Source organism: Leptosomus discolor, chromosome Z (genome assembly GCF_034619465.1).
Source record: "Leptosomus discolor isolate bLepDis1 chromosome Z, bLepDis1.hap2, whole genome shotgun sequence".
NCBI lineage: Eukaryota > Metazoa > Chordata > Aves > Leptosomiformes > Leptosomidae > Leptosomus > Leptosomus discolor.
Window position 1 is genome coordinate 62,711,623 of NC_141419.1, and position 23,175 is coordinate 62,734,797.

Sequence of the window (23,175 nt, forward strand, 5' to 3'; positions counted from 1 at the left end):
GATTTGTGAATATAGAAAATGCATCCATTTTAAAATATAAAATAGATATTTATAAAACATGTGTGTGTTCTCTCACAAATAAAACTACCTTATCCCTGTGCAAAGCAGCGACTCCCAGTTCCTTCTGAGCCCTGAACCTGTTGAAAGCAGAACTTACTCCTCTCATACTGCCAGTGCCAAACTTTACCTTATTCAAGACAACAGCTCTCACATCTGTAGAAATATAGGGAGCCTGCAGCCACAGCTTCAGGCACATGCAAGACCATAGATAGCTTATGGGTAGGATCCTGTATTTGTGGCATGTGCTAACTCTTGGGTCTCGTTAGTGGAGTTTGCTGCAGAGTGAGGCAGCCTATTTCATGGGGCTGTAATTCAGCTGGGGACTTGGGCAGTTGTCCAGCACAGGCCAAGTTGCAGAAACTAATTTACCTTTCTTTAAAGGCAGCAAGAAGTATGCAACTAAACCCTGGACAGGTTTACTCTTTTACAGGCATCTAAGTGCGCTGGGATGGAAGAAAAATCCATGGAAGGCCCTGATCTGACAAGCTCCCATTTGTGTGAAACGTGGATATAAGCAGAGTATCGCAGCAAATGGCACAAGGCACTCCACATGCAGGATCAAACTCTGGAAAGGATTGTGTGTGCTTATATTCCTGATCCTGCACTTGTGATCAGCATGAACAAAAGCTCTGTGAATAGCTGTGAAGTCCAACCAAACACTATCAGATGAGCTGCTACATTTTAAAATTGTTTTTCCTGTCTGAGAACATTATGAGAGAATATTGTGAGAATGCTGTCTCACAAAACCTATTAGCAGAAGTCAAGTGGTGCTAAGTTGTGTTTTGCATACCATTATGGATTTTGCTCTGTGCTGTGGCTTGTATATTAATTTATATTTCTAAAGGAACTTTGCTCCAAGGACAGCTATCCTGCGAACATAATGCTTAACAGAGAATAGTGTTCTGAGACTGAGAATGTGGGTGGTAATGCTTCCGCAGTCCTCAAATCACTAGTGCAGTTGTACTGGTTTGATACAAACCTCTAGCAAGAATGTCCGAAAAACTCGGGTTTCTCGTGTACAAATAGGACTGTTTCTTCAGTATATAGTAAGTGGAAGCCCTGTCTCCAGTTTCCTCAAAAGTATCAAATTCTGTAAAAAGGAAACTTTTTACCAGCCTTTCTTTTAAAGTTGTTTGCTGTAAAACACTACACAAAAGCAAACATGAAGTATGAGTCTGCTGCTATATCTTCAATGACAAAACCCACGTAAAAAAGCTGTTAGAAAATGCCAGTATGTCCTTGGACTTACCACATAATTATCTGAACTATTCTCATTGTAGCTTCATTCAGTGCATTGAAAAAATCCACCAGCACTTGTCCTTTCTCTCCCATTTTCCCAATAACCACTCCAAAAACAAGACAAAAGACGATCAACCCCAGCACATTGATGCCATCGGAATACATGCCCACGATTTTGTATTCTTGGGTTTTGTTCTATAGATTAGATTCAAGAGAAAAAAAGTTACTATCTGAAAACACTAAATTTACTTTAAAGAGTTCTAAAATGAAAACACATTTAGATCTTTCTTTGAAAAGACACAGAGCTCTTCCCTAGTCACTCTATTCCCTTTCTGGCAGTGCCAAGTGAACAAGTTCAGGAACGAAGGTAGAACTAAATTGTCTTCGAAAGCTTTGTATTTTAAAGCTATGCAAGGATCTGACTAAATCCTAGCAGGGGATAAAGCACCCCTTAATTTACGTTGCACTTCCTATAGACTTCTGACATAACATGGCAAGGTTCAGGTATCCACAGTCATGCCTTCAATATACTCAAAACTTACTGTGTACTGTGGAGAAAAAAACACAGCTGATGTAGAATCCTTGTGGCTATTTCTGAGCAACTTGAGGATTTGTGTCTGGATTTAAGATAAACAGTCCATTGTGTAAGAACTGAGACAATGGTGTCCAATTTTGCCCCAAGTTTAAAATGTATTGTTCAGCTGAAATCAGTGAAATTGCATAATTTATAGCAGAATTGGATGCACATAACAAAAAAATCCTACTAAATAGGTAGGTATTCACACATTCTTCTGTGTTTGTGCAGTATGAACATATGAAGGAAAGGATGCAATTCTTCATTACATCCCGCTTCAGTATTTAACTCATGTTCACACGTTCTCATGACTATGAGCTGAAATTTGGAAGGAATACAATAAAATGCATATTAATTTGGTACTGTTCATACTTCTGTGTTTATATTCTATTGAATTCATTTCTCCCTCTCCTCCAGTGGAAGTCTAGGCTTTATAAACCACTAACACCTATAAACTTTCCACACCTCTAATCAGAGGCTTGTTAAACCTCTTCTTCACTTTTGTCTCTTTACATTTTTTTTCACAGAGTAACAAACTATCAATTAGCAAATGCCCTCCATTGTTTTGCTTTCCATTAAAAAAAATTATTACGATTTTCCATTCCTTTCTTTCTGCAGTGTTTACAGTTACCTCATTGCTGCTCAAACATCCCTTGCTGATATACATCTAGCTTTTCCACAGTGACTGTCGTCTTTAATTTCTCAGCAAATGGACAATTCATATACATTTAGTGGAGTATATGAATGGATTATTTTCTCGTATCACCTATTATCTTTCGATTGCTTGATTACCAGTGCAGTCCTCCGGTGTTCCTAAAGCTACTTGAACATCCTCATAATCACCTCTAGGTTTTACTTATTAAGTTTTGTGCCCTTGCTAAAATTTATTTATGTATTTATGTAACACTTCCTTCCTTTTCTCAATCACTAACCACATCAACTAAATCAAATTTATTCTATGTTCCTTCTCTCCACTTCATATATTATAAAGGAATGCAACAATAAAGGTCACACCTCCGAATTTTCTGCTTCCGTAGTATTTGTAACAGGTTCTTCTGTAAATGTGGAGCTATTTTTATCCACGCCAGCTGTAGCTTCAACTTTTTCACGTTTGGTTTTATACTGGAAAAGTTTTTAAAAAAATACAAAACTTATTTAGAAATACGAGGAAACTGAAGAATGGACAAAGGCATAGCCTTTGCTCAGTTAAAATAAGTGAAAAATGAACCAATCTGACTTGAAGGTAGAAAACATAGGCAAACACGTTATTTCCCAAATCATGTGAGCCATCATGGTTCTGTACTTCAGATGCTGTAGATCAAACAAGTGATTCACATACAATCTGCTCCCCAGGCTCTCAGATGCCCTGTGGACCTGGTGTAGTCTTGTGTGGGATGACTTACAGCTCCTAGCACTGGCAAGGGGACCTTTCGCTGGGACAGTCTGGAGAGAATTGCTGACAGCCGCCCCCGGAGAGTTTTGTAGAGCAGATGCACCTGATACAACCAGACCCCTGGTAATGTGGTTAGCACAACTAACGCTATTGTATAAGGCAAACAGCCACTCCCTATGGCTGAGCTGGTCACTTATCAGTCCCCTTTCCCCTTATTATCAGGCCCTGAAGGTCCTGTGCACCAAGTAGGTGAACTAAACAGATTTCTTCCTCCTCTCCTTACTGGCGTCAAGATTCCTGGGCACCAGGCTGACTACTCCCCTCCTTATCAGCCTTGATGGTCCCAGGCACCCAGCCAGCCAGATGGTGGTGATGACCCTGTCACAGAACTGGGAAGCATAACAGCACCCAGAGCATTGTCCATAACATCAAGCAGTTACAAGTCCTAAGGGGGAACTGGGACCAGAGCTGCTGCTGAACAGTACGACCAGGACCCTCCTGGTGGCCAGGGATGTCTCCACTATTGTCTGCTTCCTTTGAGGACTGAGAGAGTGACTCGTATACTTTTATATGATTTTTGAGTCTAGATTATGATTGTTATGTTGATACAGCAAACCATGTACTAAGATTTGACCCGATCTGCAGAGGGTCCAGGTGATTAGAAACCATAAGCTAAGTGGTGCTATTATAAAATTGTACTACACTGATTCGGCTTATAGAAATCCTGTGCTATTCCAATTATAAATTCTGTGATACACTAATCATAATATCCTGTTAAGAAAATAAAGCTTTAATTGTAACTGTGATTTAATGCTGTTGTAATTCTGCCAAGGATCCCTAAAGGAACCTGTCTGTCCCCTCAGTGTCCAGTGACAGTAATTAACATATGAGAAAAACTACATGAACAAGTTTTATAAACTGGAAATACGTTCAGTGCTGTGCACAGCAGGTCAGTTAATATCATTTCCTGGGAAAGGTTAACTACCTCACATACAAACCTCAGATAAACTGGTAGGCAGCTGCTGGGGAAGACAAAAAATGGAAGCAGAAAGCACCACAATAAAGAGTTGATATATTTACAGATAAAGATGACTGAATCTGAAGTAAATCTGATGTATATACAAGTTTCCTCTTTCATTTTACAATCTCACTTTTTATGAAAGATGCCTCAAACAGACTCTACCAATTGGCAGCCTTTTCCTTAAGATGGAACATCAGGTCTGGCAATGCACTTCAGATGTGAGACACATCAGACACTGAGGGGTTTTAAGAACAAGCGAATAGATCCTCATGACATGGGTCTTCTAACTCCGCCTGTCCCAAAAGGAAAAATCTTGTCTTATACACTGCTTGGTTTCCACACCCAGCTCTTAAACAGTGTCTTTTTGCAAGGGATGATCAAGGACTTAATAGCTGATAACACAGTGTTTATCATAATGGAAATGAAACCAAGATGCCTTAAAAAAGGAAAGATCAAGATACTGTTGGACTTCTCAGAAATAATTCTTACCCAACATAGTGTTTGGGGTCACAAAAGAAGAGCAATTTGTAGTTACCAATGAAAACTACTGTAGTAAATAGGAATGTTCAAGCTTACCTGTTGAAAACAGGCCTGGACAAGGTTTTCTGGGAACATATTCCTATTAAAAAAAGTAGAGCCATTTCAACACTATAGCACACCAAGAAGTTGCTCATATTAACAAAATTATATAATCTCCTGCTTGAAAAACAGATCAGGTTGTGTTCTCTTATCCAGAATGCAGTGTATTTAGCACCATCAGATATAAAGTCCAAAGAAATTAAGGGTTCAGGACTCCCAATGATCAGCTGACTGTCTTCCTAATGTTGAATTTTCAGGCTTATTTTTCAGTGTTTGGCATTCTGTTGGCAAGCTACTAAACTCACAGCTTTTCCCCCCTGTTGCATCATCTCCATCACTGGCATGAGGAATACAGGACTCATCATTTTTATAGGATTTGTCAAATACAGGCAGAAAAAAAAAAGGTAACTCTTATAAACACTGTGCGGGAAGAATCAGGTATTTGGTGTCCTTCTTTTTTCTGAAGAATTTTCTGAATTCTTTTGAAATCAGAAATCAATCTTGGCTGATGGAAGATTCCCATGTGTTATTCCAGAGTCAAGAACCACTTTTGCACACTGAAAAATTAGGAAATTAGATCAAAAGCAGTGCAATCCATTTCTAGGCCTCCATTCCAACTGTCAATTTCAGATTCAAAAGACGGCAGAAAAAAGTATTAATTAGCTATTCATCGAATATCCAATCCAGTGTGGAAAAAGGCAGTTTATATATTGAAGCAGAAGTCTTTATCTCCCTTCCAGATTTTTCACAAACTCCTCCCTTTATTTTTCATTTTTAAAGCAAAATTTCTTCAAAGGCAAGAGTAGTTTGTACAAGCCTGGCATTTCCCTTATTCTTTACAAGACTCTCTGGATTTGGATCTTAAATCTGACGAATATAAATTAGGAAAAGAAACCATAATTCCTTTAAATGAGAATTTCAGATCTCAAACTCATTTATAGTATTTAAGTTTGTTTGCAAGAGGCTGAGCTACAAACGGCAGTAAAAACTCAAACTACTCTGAACTACAATTCACACCGCTTTTTACTATAGGTAGAGTTTTTTCTGCATGGAACTACATCAACCCTGTGAACACGTGTGGAAATGTTCATCTGGAAGTTACTGGTAACAAACTGCATTGGGTTTTATAAAGCAGCTGATCGTACAGTTCCCCGCATTGATTCCTGGGCAAGTGATCATGAGGAATGAGATGAGCCACCCAAGGAGCTGCCATTCTGGTCCTGAACAGGCAGCAGGGGATAAAGGCTGTGGATTGTTAACATGCAGCTTTGGGGCTGAGGACTGTTAACTTTCTCACATAACCTCAGTGAAACCGACTTATTCTTAAAGAGGCCTACCTTGATCTGTGCTGAGGCAGAGATGCCCCAGATGACAGCAGACATTTGCTATTGAATAGGACAGTGACTTTTTCAAGGCAGATATATACATATAGGTATATCTGTGTGTGCATATTTTACAGATGTCAAAGAGCTGTGTATCTGAAGTTGCATCTGCAAACGCCAGTCACATTTGCTGGAATTGTAAATGCTAAGAAAGCCAATTTTAGATATGCGGCAGTTGATTCTCACATGATAGATTAAGTAAAAATACTACAAAAAGAAAATAGTGAGGCGGAATAGTGACACAGAACAGAGACTAATTGCAGCTGGAGAAAAAAAAATAATCCACAGAAACATTTTTGAGGGAACTATTTAGCCACTACTGGAAATGCAGCCCTTTTTTGGCGAAATTTTTCTAATTCCTTAAACACATTAATTCTGAAAACCTGCTCAAGCCTTCTGCAGACTTTTCTAGGGGTTTCCTTCTTCTAATCACTTCAACTAGCTATCATTTCAAGGATGCTGGTGGGGTAAGACTCATTACAAGGTTGCCTTAGACACTGGTGATGCAGCAAACTTGTTGACTCTGCAACCCCAAGAAACCTTTGCATACCGCATCTGCTACTCTGTATCCTGCCTTGAGGAGGGGAAACGTAACACTGCAATTTCAGGTGGTTGTCTATGCTGGGTGACACAGACACAGAAGCTGCCAGTCAGTAACCCACCAACCATTTAATACTTTCTGGATACTTTCTTCATAATAGGCAAATCTTGCATATCAGTTTCTGTGAAGGAGGGAATTTTTGTTGTCATTGGTTTAGTAACCAAAGTCTATGGTGTAAAGAGAAATTTTTTTAACAAACTGCCTTGAGTATACTCCAAAATGTCTAGCCTGCCGGAATACAAGTTATTCTCTCCTTATTCATCCAAACAACATTAGAAAGTTATTTTGATTGTATTACACATCACAACTTTATTTGTGTTTGTTTGAACTTCTGCAACAAGGGTATGGAAACTGAAAAAGAAAACATCACCTGATCAGATCCAGCATGGCATCAACAGTATTGACTTCTGGGGTACTGCCCACTCTGTCGATCTCATTTGCTGTTTGAGGCACTCCAGGTTTAATGGTCACAACTAAGACAATCCCTGCAGCAAGAGAACCAGAAGAAGAGCTCACAGTGCAAGCACAGACATTGGTGCATCCTGCCTCACTATATGCCATGAAGCTAAATTCTTCGTGAGCTAAAACACTTTCCCTGTGTGCTCATGTAGGGCTGTTCAGAAAAGAGAAGTTTACAGGTGCTGTCCTTAAACATCTGGGTTCCCCCAACACAGCAGCTACTTGTGGCCTTGCCACTGGACTTTGGCACTGTAGCTTTATTTTTGCATGTATGGTACTAAATCACTACTGCTTACTAAGAGGGTAAATTACTTCAGCTGGGCTTCAGATGAAGTGTTCTGCAACTTTTGCATGGTGATATTTCGAAATGCTATTTACCTTTTCCCTATATGCCCTTCTTGGTACTAACTAGCTTTCAGATATGGACACAAATCATAGAATCATAGAATCACTAGGCTGGAAGAGACCTCTGAGATCATCAAGTCCAACCGTTGACCTAATACCCCCATGCCCACTAAACCATGTACCGAAGTGTCACATCTACACGTTCTTTTAACACCTCCAGGGTTGGTGACTCCACCACCTCCCCAGGGAGCCTGTTCCAATGTTTGACCATGCTTTCAGTAAAGAAATTTTTCCTAATGTCCAATCTAAACCTCCCCTGGCACAACTTGAGGCCATTTCCTCTTGTTCTATTGCTTGTTACTTGGGAGATTGCATTGTCCTGTGACCCCAAAGTACAACAGGATGTTTTGGTAAAGTTAGTTAGCAATAAAGTTACATAAGAGAAAGGCTTCAAAAACATACTGAAATTAAAAATTATGGGCAAGAAATACTAGCTTTGTCCTTGTGGATACTGAAATCAATGATAAATTTTCCATTTACATTAGTGGCTTCATTTTAGGCATTTTTACTATTCTATGAAATACTAGGCCTTTCCAAATGTGCATAATTTTTCTTCTTTTTTCCCTTCCCCCATTCTGACCACAACTAACGCAAACGAAACCACTAACTCTCAGGGTAGGGAGAAAAAGGCATTTGGATGACCCTTCAACCAGTCAGGAACAAGGCCTTCTAATGACAGACGTGAATAAAAGCAGAACTGAATTTGTGTAACTCTGCACAATGAAACAAGTAATATCATAGTATCACAGAATAACAGAACAGCAGGGTCCTCTGGACACTGTCTGGTTTAACAACTTTCTTAGGGTAGGGACAATTTCAAAGTTAGATACATATTAATGTTAGTCTTTATTAACTTTCCTCACTATGTATTCACAGAAAATTCCCAGACAGATGAAATAGCGTAACCAGTGTATCCGCAGTGACGTATTATTCTCAGTGATGCAACCTCTAGAAATTAATCTGGTCTTATATGTCTGTATGTGATTCTTTTTCTACTGTTAAATACTACTTTGCTTTACAAGTAGGCCACATATGATGTACTTTATGTCCTTCAAATACAAGCACGTTTCTTTTTAGTGGGTGACAACTTGGCACAGTATTCACTTGGCCTCAACAAAATACAAAGATAAGCCACAAAATACATGACAGCTGACACAGGTGGGTTTAATTTTATTTCTTACTTAAGAAGGCAGGCTAAAGATGTTTAAGCAAACATGGAAGATTTCAAGGTTGCCTGTAGGGAATGAACTGTCTGCAAGAGGAAACATGGACTTCAGAAAGGTAGGAGTGGAACCTGGCAGTGACAGAGGGGACAAAAACCTTTTAGGAAGGAACTAAGATGACAAGGAAAGCAATAGTTTCTGTCATTCTTTCAGGTGAGACACATTACACATTCTTGCATCTGAGAATCAGCAACAATCTTTCATTTTGCTATTGAGGAAATTCACTTTATAGTTAAGCCTGGCCTTTGATGTTCATTCAGCTTTCCCACTGCTGGTCACTGTTTACCTAAGCAGACAGCTCCTGTCTTCCCTGAGCTGAAATGTATGGCGAAATTGCCTGTGGCTTCATATTGGATACGAATACAGCCCAACTGTGTACAGTGGGACTAACTTCTCCCTCTATCTGGCTACAAGTATGTCAAGGTGTTTGGCACGATTCCTGACTCTTCTCCCCATCCTGTCTTGGGAAGTTAGTAATGTCACAGTGCTGTATACTTCTAATTAGGTGATGCTCAGGATTTTAAAAGTTGTAGTATCACAAAGTACCTAGTATTACAGCAATGACTGTAGTGCAGAAATAATATATGACTGCTCGCAAACCAATCTTCCCAGAAACACTGGAATCCAAAGCAGCAACACCTGCAAAAAAGAACCACAAAAACAAAACACTAAAAATCAGTCTTAGAAGAAACTTCTTATTTTTGTAGAGACGATTATTTATTGTCCCATTCCCATGCAGGAAATTTTTCCTTATTCAAGACATTTCTAAATACCCAATTGCCAGTTGTACTTCTGAAACTTGTCTGTAGCAGACCAACATATTTGCTTCTGCTTCATTGCAAAAATCCGGTTTCTCTGGATTTTTCTAAGAAAAAGATAATTAAGCTTTTCTGATTCCCTGATGTTTGTGATGAATTAGACTGCTTTTGTTTATGAAAGTATGTTAGAATTTATTTCTGTATTCACCTAAATAATAGCTTCACTCTCTTTAAGATCTGTATCCTTTTTGTCTTTAAAACTAAGAGCCATGGTAAGGGAGATGCTCAGGGCTGTTACCCCAGGTTGCTCAAAGGCACATACAGACAATTAAGGCTCACTCCTGGTGGGCTTGCCTTCATGTTAATGAAGGTTTCCTTTTTTTTTTTTTGACTAACCTTTTCTGAAGTCTAGGCCACTCCTCCTGCTCCACCTGTATCTGTTATTGCCAGGAACTGAGGGCAATTTTTGTTAATGAAGGTGGGGAAAGTGCTGGGGCAGGTGTTATGCTGAGGTCAACTTAACTTCTGGCAACAACATTGTTTCAAACTGCTCATGAAGTATTTTTTAATTGTTTAAAAGAGTTACGGTTATATCTGTACACATCAATTAAGTAACCAGGGTAAAATGAGCATTGTGACTGTAAAACTTGTCTGCCTATAACCACAATAGTTAATAATTCACTGCTATCTCTTTATTATACATTTGTGATCTATTTCTATTTCTATGTTTATTGAGTCAGATTATCAAAGACTGGCCAAGATTACCTTCTACAGGAAATCAAAAATACCATGAGGATATTTAACCTCAGAGAAGCATGACTTTGTCGGAAAAAAAAAAAAAAAGACGTTTCAAAGGAAGAAAAATCAAAAGATCTTTCTGACACAAATGTAACTTACTGATCTTTGAGCTCAAAAGGATCTTAACAAGCATACTTTAACCATGTGTTGATGTCTCTTTCAGAAGGTATATTAACAGCAGTAACAACTTGTGCCTAGAGCATTTGTATAATGCCTTACTTGTTTTGTTAATTGTTATTCAAAATGCAAACAGCATTGGAAGGGAAGAATTAAGGTTATTTTATTTCACCATCAATTTGATTATTTCAGGGTCTTCCATGGGATAGAATATCATCAGACTGAGCACAGAAGAACTACATATACATGCAGAAATTACGATGTAAAGACTAATTAATTTGTGCAGCAAATAAGGATAGTAAGAGAATGAGTAATATGGCATGGGAATACAGACCAACGCACAGAAAAAAGCAATGCCACAGCTATTACAGGACACTGTCAGCACTAAGGATCTTGTTTGAGGTACAAACAACAGAATGGACACAGAATCTCGGCCATCATTTTTATTTCTCACCTGGAGAAGTGGGAAAAAACAGATAGGCAGGGGGATTTTCTCATCGCTGTGAGATCAGCTGGGGAAATTATGGCAGTGAGAACTCTTGAGAATGGATAGTAATAAATAATGGGTTCTGTGGACAATAGAAGAGCTGGTTTCAAAGGCTGTCAATGTTGAAACTTTTGTATCTGACATATTAACTTAGAAGACTTTACATCGTGTTTTTAAAAGAGAGCAAACTGGTATTGCCACAGTTCCATATCTTCTAATGAAAAGTTCATCAAAACTGGAAATCACGGAATTTTATTCTAAAACGTGTTGTAATGCTGTCAATAGCAGACAGTGGAGGTAAGATACTAAACTTTTCATGGGATGGAGTGCTTCACAAAGCTTGCCTTAAGATTTTTTTTTTGCCTGACAGCCAAGAGCCTAATAATCATGCAAAGTTATTTCCCTGGAGTACTCGGTTATAAAAATTCTACAATTAGTATGACAAGAAGTTCCTGTGACAGCCATGCTTTTGGCTCCAAATGAAATCCCTTTGCAAATTCTTATGCTCACTGGAGTTAGAGAGGTATAATTAAGGGAAAACTTTGCCCTGCCTTTTTAAACCAGATAATGATCCTGTTATTGAGTGAGCTGTGCTAGAATCCAGCCTGGGCTTCCAGTGTCATGTTGGTGCTGCTTTGCTAGTACCTATAAAAATATGCAAATCAGTCAAGACAGACATGACTGAGTAAGTACAAGTATGCTCTGGGAATGACGGGTGTGGGTTTTGGTTTTTTGAAAACTGCTGTACTCTGAAACAAAACTGCATTCAGAATTATGGTTCCATTTGGAGAATGAAGTAGCATTCACTACAAGTGCCACAGACACAGGTTTACACTGGGTGCTTTATGCTGCTAAGCTCCTTTTTTCATGTTAGCTTGTTACACACAGGAAAACACAATCTATAAAAACAGATTTCCCTCCAGATACATCCTACTGTCATTAGTGAGCAATTGATAATATATTATAAGTGGTAACTACTGGCCTTCTTCTCAAGCCAACTGAAAATTAAATTTCCTTTGAAATAATATAATGGTTTTATAATTTCTTCTGACATAACTGAAAGAGCTAATAGAATATGTATTAAACAATGCATATAACTAACACTGATTTCACTTCATAAGAAAACTTACTGTTCAAAATAAGATGGCACACATGCTACTCAAAATGGAAAGCCTGCAGTGTTGTAAGTAAAAGTGAGATCACAAAACCAGTGTAATTAAACTTGGGTATCTACTGTGGATTACCACTAAACTTTTAGAACTGTTTTATTTCCTCTTTCCCTCCCTCAGCCTATACCCAAGTTCTAAAGTGTTTAAACAGGTTTGAGCAGATAAACAGCAAATGTAGTCTACTGTACAGAATTTAAACAGGCATGATGGACTCTCCTCCATCCCTGGGTGTTTCAAAACTGCAGTGTTTCAGATTAGTTCCTTGAATTTTCCTACAAGAGATGTTCTAATTCAGCTACAGCCACTGAGGCATGGAAAGCAAGCTGTGATACACAAGACTTAAGGGAGATGATCACAAAAGACACCAGCTGGTGTTAACCTACCTCTCTGCCCATATTATTTTAGCAGAACAGAGTTAAGGTTTTAATATCTGAAGCCAAATCTGGGAATCAATTGCCTACTCTTCTGCAATTCAGCTTCCACGTTTTTCCATGTTACAGTCTATTTTTCTCTTTTTGCCCAATTTTCTCTAAATGGCAACACACAAACTTGTAAAAGAATAAAAAAGGAAACAATCAGTGAAATCAAGTCTCTCATATCTTCTCTTTCTTGTCCCAGGACCTCAAAACTCTACCAAAATCAAATGCTGTACTGTACATGCACCTTTTTTTTTAATGAAAGAATGGGAGGATAAATAAGATTGATGTTAATAATTTTGTTTGACAGAGAATTAGAAGGCTTCAAAGCACAATATGGATGAGGATGGTACAGGACCCTCAACAGAACAGAAGAGGTACATACTTTTGGGCAAGATACATAGACATCCTATTTCAAATGCTGGGAAAAAAGGAAAACTCTAATCCAGCTGTTCCTTGTATTGCAACAACTTTTTTTATTCTGTATACAGTCTTTTTTTTTACTTGAGTCTCTTGGCTGGTATTGCAAGGAAGCCTACCAATTTAATTTTCTTTTATTTTTGTAGCTGTTGGTTTTGCTCTATTACTAGAAGATTCCCAGGACTTTCCTCTTTAAAAAATAACCAGAAAGGAGGACAATATTGTGAAACTTGCAAAAAATCAGAAGTGAAAAAATGGAATTATTACAACTGACCAGTTTACTTCTGTGTTGTGTTCAACTACTGATTTTTGCATGTGGAATACATTGTCTGGCCAAAGTTAAAGACACATAGCTTCTCTGACTCTTTCTTTAGAACCCCTGTCTACCTGGTTAAGTGCATCAGACCAAGAGTCTTGTTAAGTCTGGATGATAGCACCGTCATCTGAAACTTTTGAAGACCCACTGAATTATTTTTCATAATCTTTTGTTGTACATATGTAGAGCTGCTTCCCTGAAATGCCACTGTATAAATCTACTTTACCTAAGCGAATAGTCCGATTTAAACAAAACTGAGCCTTAAAAAGAAACACGATGTTCCAGAAATTTTTACCAGTACCTACTGATGGAAGCACGAATCATTCTTCCAGTTTCTCACAGACTTAAAAAAGTTACACTTTAGTATAACGTAAGGCTGGAACTTTATGACAGACCAATATTTACTTGTCCATTTTCTCTCTGAAAAGAGTGATATTTTTTTCCATTTTGGTATCACAGGGGAACAGGGAGTGTTCTGTTCTAAACAAAGCTGTAATTTTGAAAGTGCTGGAAAAGGTATAATGAAGTCTTGAAAAATCATTGAAATATATGCTTCAATGGTACTGACACCGTTGAAGCTTTCTGAAAATCCAGCAAACTGATTTTCTAAACTTTTTGTGATAAACACTTATCTTTGTCTTGCTGCTTAGAAAGGTTGGACACTCTGAACACAAAATGGTCCTCAGGTTTTCTTTCTTTGTCCTCTCTGCTGCTACTGATAACTCCACTCCCATTAGATACAGGAGTGTCTTTGCTCACCTGCCAACAGAGTCAACCTCTTTTTTGTTGCTTCCAGGTTGGTGTACAGCTTTTTTATTGTTTCCCAGGAAATTTAGTAAGATTCTCAATGATTTCTGTACTTTCCTTTTAGTTTTCAAAAACAGTTACTCAGATATTTTGGAATACAAATAATGCATAATATTTCAGGTAAAAGAAACCAGGTAGCTAGTATAAAAAACCTCTGCAGGTACTGGAGCCAGGTAAATTCAGACAAATTCATAGTCACAAACCAGACCTGTCTACCACTCCCAAATGGCCTCTGAAATCTGAAATACCCACAGGTTTTTGTTGGCATTCTAGCTGTTTACTATGCTTCATTAATCTTGTGGTCCTGTGAGATCTGGAAGTGAAAAGCGTTGCATTAAGGACTCCTCTGACTAGTAAGTGATTATCATCTTACTGGTCCTTAGGGAGTAACACCTACATACTCGGAGTTTGTTATACCATTCTACAGCGGTGTCTCAACTAAGCACAAGGATTTATGCTTCCAGGTGTTCTTTTTCAATATATTACGAGAGACTGCGTCTACAGTTTGGTGCCATGACTGACTCTGTTCAGTAGCAACAATCATGTCTAGACACTTTGGCATTTTTTTTTCTGTCCTACAAATTTCAGTGTCATCATCAAGTGCACCTCCTGCAGTACTTCTTAGCTGTTCTCGTATGCCACTTAGCCAGCTTCTAGCACTGGTGGCAGGCTCTTCTCCTTTAGTGTGACTTGAAGCCAGAGGGAAGAGTCTGGCTCAAGGGTCTTCCATGTCCAGACAACTGCCTGCCACATTGTAGCTTTCTCAATTAGTTTTAGGAGCTAATCACATTTCTGAGGAGAAATAACTGAAGTATGGCACACATCAACTGTATACAACTCCCTCAGGGTTCTGATAAATAATTCACTACGGTAACAAAAATATAGTTCCTAAACAGCAGAACATATGGTTTTTACACCTCCTCATCTATGACATCTAAGATGTTGATTCAAAGACAAAATGCAGTTCTAAAACTGCTCCAAACTGCCATCAGTATTATTGCTTTAATTGAGGAATTTCTGCAGATGCTAGAGGAATCATGAAAGAATTCTCAACTTCTCCGAGGTGCACACATTTTAATTCTTCCCTTCAGTCTTGGCTCTTCTGGCAGCAATGTGCAGTCAGTACGTCACAAAATTGATACGATGGACATTCAGGGTAGTCATGTCCATTTAGAATTTTTCTACGGAATGTTGCAACAGACATATGAAAATAGAAAACCAAGAGAATCTTAAAATGCATATAGAGAATTTTGGTAAGCAGTCCTTCTAAGGGGACCACAATGTTTTATATAACAATAGTAGTGTTGTTTTATCACCAGGGGTGCACTATGTTATGTGTTGTTGCAAAAATGTAAGATATACTCTTTGAAAAATACAAGGGAGTTGAAAAAGAGATTGAAGCACTGCAGACACAGAGCCCTTGATAAATGGATAGCTGTCTGAAATGCATGAAGTTCCTTGGCTTTAAAAGATGGAGATGGGAGTGTTTCTAATTTAAGCCATGCACAGTATCAAAATTTCAACTGCATATGACTGTCTGGTATGACCTTTACCCTCTAATATGTTTTTTCGAATGTCATTTACCTCGTACTTACTATTCTTATTTAATCCTCTGATCATCACAGAGCTGGTGGTCAAGTCATAACAGCAATCTTTCTTAGAAGCAAGTGACAATTTTGAATCAGTTGCCATACTTTTCTTCTACTTGCAATGGGAAACACTAATAATACTAAAATGGTATTTGGCCTGTATCTTCAGAAGTGACACATCACTTTTGATTGACGAACTGAACATCAAATTCTAGCTCCAGTGTTGACTTGTGCAGCAAGCTTATTGCTTACTTTTTTATTCCTCTATGTGTCTAAGAGAATCCAAATGTGCATTCTTCTTCCATGGGCTACTGCAAGCTCTAATCAGCTACTGCCAGGAAAGGAAGGGATCTCACACATACAAGATTAGATTTCATCTTATTTCCATGTAAATTTTGTCATTGTTTGATAGTTGGGAGATGGATACAAGTGGGAAAGTTTCCTTTTCACAGCAGGGAGAGGTCTTCATGAATTCAGGACAGTTCATAATCATGAAGTCAGGTTTGGAGAGATCTTTGTGCTCAAAGTGCCTGGCATCACCTATGCAATCTCCCTTGTGACTCAACAGTCTACAGTGATTCTTCCTGAACAGGGACACGTGTTGGAGTCGCACTCCCTGAGACTCAGAAAGGGTATGAATAGACTAAACATTAAATTCGCCAACTAATCTGCATTTTTTTCACCCATCCAGTCTCCTGGTGATATGGCTATATCTGCTTTGGATGTCTGCTTTTGCAAGGCAATCTTATCACTACCTCTTAATTTCCTGTGTGAAGAATGCTCCTCTCAGGGCTTCTGAAAACCAACGAATAGTATCAAAGCCACTATATTGTCCTTGGCCTATGCTCACTTTTTGAAGGGAAAGCCATGCTGTACACTATACACTTCAGACAATAACTGCTGCACGGGGAATCACCGTAATACTGGTGAATTCAGAGCCTATACTTTATTGAAGCTGTCTTTGACTCACTTGTGATTCTTCCCTCTTCCTGTTCCAGACTCTGAGCCTTTTCTCTCCCATTCTGCACTTCTAGTTGGAATAATCTTGCAGTACAAGTTTACCCTGACTGTGATTAGGGATTCCTTAAAGATCACTTTCTTCATGTTCTCCCTGAAATCTAAATTTACAAATTAGGTTCAACAGGAATTACTGTTGTTTCCTTCCAAGGGCTGAATGGTGAATCTTTTGTTTGAATCCCTTTGCTCTGTGGAATTCTCTAGGAAATGCAATACCACATCCCTTGCATATGAACAAGACTGTCAGAACCAAACAAGTAATTCACAACTGTCTACTGAAATACCACACTCAGGACTTCAGACAGCATGATTCTATGCACAACTCCACTATTCATCTGAGACACAGGACTCAGATGCTGCTGTTACTACCTGTAGATCATTCTCAACCATCTTTCACTTGATATGCATCTCTCATAATTTTCCACCTATTTACTGTGTCATGGGGCTCTGAATTATCTTTTTTACCTAGTCTTCCACTAGTTAACTGAGTGACATATATAGCTAAGTCTCACTAGAAGGACAGTTTTGAGTCAGATGTTGGCCGAGAAGATCAGGTAATGAATAAGGTATGGCAAATGGAAACCTTGAAGACACTGTGATACGTAGTCTCTCAAATGAGATTTTTGGTGACCCACTACCTCCATCTTTAGTGCTTGTTACTAGAAGTCTTCCATTCCTATTCTGTCAGTCCCTCTATCACAGCAGTTATCCTGTCTACTCAATTTCTTTGTTACTTACTGTAAAGGAAAAGGATTTCTATGGCAGCTTGTAGCAATCACCTTTTCAATAGACCTGATAGAAATTTAATTAATTTCTCTTCTTTGGTGCAAACAATTGTTATTCCACAAGTACCGTTCTGTAAATGCAACAGAAGAATGTCTTACAAATGAACTAAAAAAACCTAGTAAATGGTGGTGGGTGGGAAAGTGGGGGGAGAGAGAATGAGCTGCATGCAGGTAATGAATAAGCATCTGTTAGTGCTATTTAAATACCACAACAAACTTAAATAAGAAAATTCCCAATTCCTACTTACATGATCTAGTGAGACTACTACTGGATTAGCGTGACAAATATTGGTCTTCTAACTCTGAAGAGAGGCATTGAAAAAAGTATTAAAAAAAGAAAAGGCAGACTAAAGCATGGAATGCAATAATAGTCATAAAGAATATTCCAAATACTGAAAGATGATGTCCTGGATGATTTAGGATGGGGTTGAAAAAGCAGTTGTTATGAACCTTTCTAAATACCAGATAGAAAGGGAGGAATAATGGGAGATGAATAGCTTATGGCAATGAAAGGGACGAAATCACTATAAAATGGAAGGAAGTTCAGATAAGATATAAAAAAAAAAATTCTGACCCTGGATATCAGTTTGCTAAGGGACTGTTGTGGCATAATCAGCACTGGCAGCATTGTAGCACTGCATTATGATATTTCCCTAGAGAAATTATTGGACTACATGCATAGAAAGAAGGTATCAGTACTGCCTTCCAATAATTCCTCCAATTTGCAAAGCATATCACTTGTAGGACAATTTTAATTTTCCTCTAGAAAACTCTTAGACAATATATAATCTCAAGTTAAAGCCTTTTCAGGAGATATGATGTTCCTTGGGTGGAATATAAGAAGAGCTTATAAGGAGGGAAGATGATGATCAATCTGCCAAGATGGACAGGCTAGCAAGATTCATAACAGAAATCAGATTTAGCTCATGGACGCAGCAGAAATATAGCCTCTGCACCATCGCAGGTGAAATACATATGGAGTGAATACAGAAAACTTGGAGTACTGAAAGTATTTTAATTACTTCAAAATTAGTGGTGGTAAAACATATAGGTGGACAAATTTTAGCTTCCAGACACTTAAAACAAAAACTTTAACATGACACTACATTTTTAACAGATCATGATGTCCACACCCAGGCAAATGGAGTAAAAAAGTGAATGCAATCTGTTTTATACAGTGGAATTGTTGTTTATGTCCTGGGCTCCAGAACAGAAGAGCAGAAGACACTAACTCACTTAGACCCATGCACAGCAGTGCCACTAGCAGCTGCCTGGAGATATGGCTGGGACAGGAGGCAGTGACTGCTGATGCCACAGAATGGCTGTTGTGCTGGGGCTCTTTGCCCTTGAGAGCTGGTGGTAATCACGCTTCATGAACCAGAAGTGCACTTCAAAGCTCTATTACTATAATTTAAAACCTTAAATAATGTAGGGGCTGTCTCAGTTGTGTAAGGTCAACTGATATTGATGGGAAAGGAGTAGATGACTGTGATAGAAATAATCCAAAGAGGATGGGCACAAAGCCTTGCTCATTAATAGCCCATGACTCTGCAGTCCTCCCTGCCTCAATGACTGCACAGGACCTCCAGTGTCCCTCAGTACAACTGAAGACAGAACTCATTAACAGCAATGTAACATTTTCTGTCCTTTGCACAATGTACATGGCACAAGGGGATCTTCCTACCTGAGCCCAGATAACTAGTTTACTAATATTATACACAATGGATCTGCTTTCTTGGAGGTTCTTTTGGTTTCAGAAACATAGAAAAACTAGTGAAGAACATGCAGGTATCTCAAGGGATAGTCTCTGAGTATGTTAAGCTAGAGCAGGGATTCCTCAGGGACTGGAAACTAGTATGCCTCCTGGGGACGCACAGGGCCTGTTAAGTATTCTTCAGTCACAGAGCATCTCTCAATAGCTGCACTTCTTAGACTTGCAGAAATGGGAACTGCTGAGGCAGCTGCCACCCCAGGAATGATGATACCAAAGGAAAATTGATTCCAAAGCCCCCTGCATTATAGGAAAAAAAAATAGATCTGTTCTTCTGCCATTTCCTTGTCTGTGCTCCTTTACAGTACTTTAAATCTGTGGACTTCTCGTATTTAATGGAACTGGCAGGTCTATTCCTCAGCATAGGCACAGCTTCAGTGTGTTGTAACTTCAATTACTAATACAGTGGACAAATAAAACCCTTGTTTAAGTCTGAATTGTTTTGACTTTCAAAGACAAACACGAGAAATAAGAACAACCTCATTAACAGTCTGATTATTTTCTCATTGCATTCCAGCTCTTTTATCTCCCATTTTGTACATTTTGTCTCCATTCACCTAACATAGTGTCACTGTGATAAAGCTAACTAGTAACTTTCCAAACATAGATCCAAGGTAGCAAACTGACAACGTAACTTTGAACAACGGAAAAGAATAAATAACCTTTTTGAGATACCCATCCATTAGCCTTGATTCGACATTTTCTTTCCACAGGGAAAGCAATTGTCTCTGCAAATGGGAAAAGTCACATGGCCTGGATACTTCACTGGGACATTTTTGTTTCTCACACAGTTGTTACAGACAATTGTCAGCTAGAATAAGGCATTTGTTGTGGAATCATTACCTTTGCACTATGAGCAAGAAGTACAAATAAAAGAGTGTGCAGCTGCTAATGGGAAAGGTGGAACTGGCAGCACGCTTCACACAGTACTGAAGAGGTAATCAAAGCAGGCCCTGGAGTAAAGGAAGAGTTTATTTCCATAGTCATGGAAACCTAGTTGTTGAAGCATTGTCAGACCCACAGCAAGGCAGATATTGTATTTATAGCTCACATACAGCTGCCCTCAGAAAGGCAACTGATACTGTCTTTTTTCCCCTGTTCCTGACGTATGCTGTGCACATCTAGAAATACCTCACCAATTGCTTTAAGGAATGTTGGTGTTCCCCATAGCCAACCCTGCACAAATTCATGAGCCAGGAAACTCTCATGCATCTGTTCTAGCCTCTTTGGAGGTGCCTATGAAGGCTGGAAGCACAGGGGAGGTCAGAAACATAAGAAAAAGCTTTATTAATGTTTTGTCAGGGAGAAAAGATAGAATCATGTCATCAATATTGAGATCTGGGACATGGACCTGCTGTTACATCTTTCAATTGAAAGCATAATGCAGAAAACAGGACAGACATGACCGCTACACAGATAGGATCTCTGGCATTTGTAGGTAGCTCTGGGAACATCATCAAAGAGAGGTCATTTATCAGATATGTGATGCCAGCTTTTAGGGGAAGTTTTTGACAGAAAACATTCTAGCCCTGAAGAAATACCTCCACATCATGGTCCATGGCTTGTAGTTTGAAAAATTAATGAGATGGGCAGTCTGAAATAACCCCAGCTTAGAAGGACCGATTGAAGAGAGATGGGAAGCAGAGCCATGACACTTTGGTAGCATCTGCAGGACTGGGGGTGTGTTAAGATCTTAGGACATCTGACTCTAGCTACTAAGATGGGACAGGAAAGAAGGCCACACACTTTGTGTGGATTAGTTAGCTCCAGGCTGGGCATGTAAGCCTCCCTGACTTGTACCCAAGTACAGGGGAATAACTGTTCAGGAAACTGGAAACTAAGTTCTGTTGGGATACAGACAGAAAACAGATTTGCAAACATTTACTGCCATTACACACCCTGTGAACCTCAGTTCATGAAAAAGAAGGCTAAAAGTGACTAAAGGGCACTAGTCTGGTCAGTGTGCAGACATGTGACGAAATATACTATACAATTCTGGAGAATTTTCATTCTCTGAATGAAGTTAGAGTTGTGATTTTCCAAAATTTTCAAAGACATTTTATAGGCTTTTAATTACTCCCAGAATTATTAGGTTTAAGCCTCAAAACCGCTAGGAAGCACTGAAGAGATTTCTCTCAATTCTTTCTCCCTACAGGACACCTAAAAATGATATATTTTTGGTATTTGTCTAATAATTTTTTTCTTTCAGAGCATTACTTCAAAGAAGTGGATTTGGGGTATGGAGTATTACAGTACAGATGTAGTTCTGGATGTCATAGCAATGGTCTTGAGTAACACTCTTGTTTTTTGATTTTCAATTTTCCCATGCCACTACATTAGGAAACAGAAAATACAGGTAATTCCTTCATGAGAATGATGCATTAGAGTACTATTAGCTATTTTGATGGACAGAAATCCCATGGAGATCCAAATGAGCTAGACACTTTGAACTGAATTACCAATGACGGGTCAGAGTAAATTAAATTTACATCTGCTATTCATTAAAATAATTATGAGAAGAAGAGAACAATTAAAATTCAGCTCCAAGGTAGACTAAGAATAATTTAAAAGAGCACTGCACTACTCAGATTCTTTTGACCCCAAAGCAAGGGCCTATCAACCACCCTTTTCAAGTTTTTCCAAACAAATAAACGCTTAGTCCTTACGTTAGTTTTTTACTAGGTTACAGTTCAGCCTCCAGGCAGATCAGCGGAAAAATACCACAAACTGCAACTCATATGCTGTGTTCCCTCTTTTACAGTCCGAGGAACTGGGTTTGCGAAGGAAAACCACATTCTACGAAACCCTCCATTTAACCAGAGGGAGAATTTTGCCTTTTCAATTTGAAAATAGACACTGTGTGTTCCTGCTCTAATTGAAGAAGTCAGTGAGAGTTTTTCCACTAAGACAGGAAATTTGTTGGGGGAAACCCAAACAAATTAAAATGACTAATAGTTTAAATTTTACAGAAATTCCTGCAGTCTCAAGGAGTGATTCCCACCATCATCGTCTTTGCTGACTTGATTTATATCATTATGTCCAAGTGGACAAGGATCTGTTCATATGCCATGCATTTGTGCATAGCCCACTGCCTCAAAAACACGTATAAGCTGATGTTTTTCAGGATGTGACATTACTTTTTAAGACATTCTAATCCTAAAAAAGAAAACTACAGGTTGTATTTTCAATAATTTCTTGGTGATTCTTGTGCATATATGTTACTAGTCACCAAAATTCAGCATTTTGACATGACATACATTCACAAAATAGCCTCCTGTAGGCAACAAAAAACTTCCTACATGCCTTTGTACCCAGTACCATATCTGGTTACAATTATGCACCAAATGAGCCATTGCAATTGTCTCTGTGCACACTCTTAGCCTGCAGCAAAGGCACAATAACAGGAATTAATGTTTAACTTTCTTTCTCTCATGGTGACCTAAGTAGCATCCCCTTAGCATGTGAACTAAAAAGACAGTCATTCAGGACCAGCTGATGTGTTGTCACTAGTTTTACTGCAGTAATTTCTAAATGTCTGCCACTGAGCAGGTTGAACATGTACACAGGTCTGAAAGCTACGACCATCGGATAGAAGCACTACAGATGTCTGCATAATATGCAAATCCTGAGGAGGTGGTAATACCCAGAACACATCTGGCCCTGCCAAAGACAGCCAGCATGCAGGCTGGGTGCTACTTTTGTATGTCCTGTGTTTAGTCAATAATGACAATGTTGCTTTTGAGGAAACTACTTTTGTGTCTCATCCCAGGGAATGTTCACAGCCAAATG

General features: G+C 38.8%; 1 protein-coding gene across 1 annotated transcript in view; it reads right to left on the reverse strand.

The window, feature by feature from the left end:
* SLC1A1 (solute carrier family 1 member 1) overlaps positions 1–23,175 on the reverse strand; it is a 53,332-nt gene that overhangs the window by 11,592 nt on the left and 18,565 nt on the right. The window contains exons 3-7 of the mRNA XM_086479818.1: positions 9,483–9,575; positions 7,220–7,334; positions 4,864–4,906; positions 2,888–2,995; positions 1,310–1,494 (exon numbers count right to left, since the gene is read on the reverse strand). Coding sequence (XP_086335944.1) covers positions 1,310–1,494; positions 2,888–2,995; positions 4,864–4,906; positions 7,220–7,334; positions 9,483–9,575 — 544 coding nt within the window. The remainder of the gene's footprint in view (positions 1–1,309; positions 1,495–2,887; positions 2,996–4,863; positions 4,907–7,219; positions 7,335–9,482; positions 9,576–23,175) is intronic.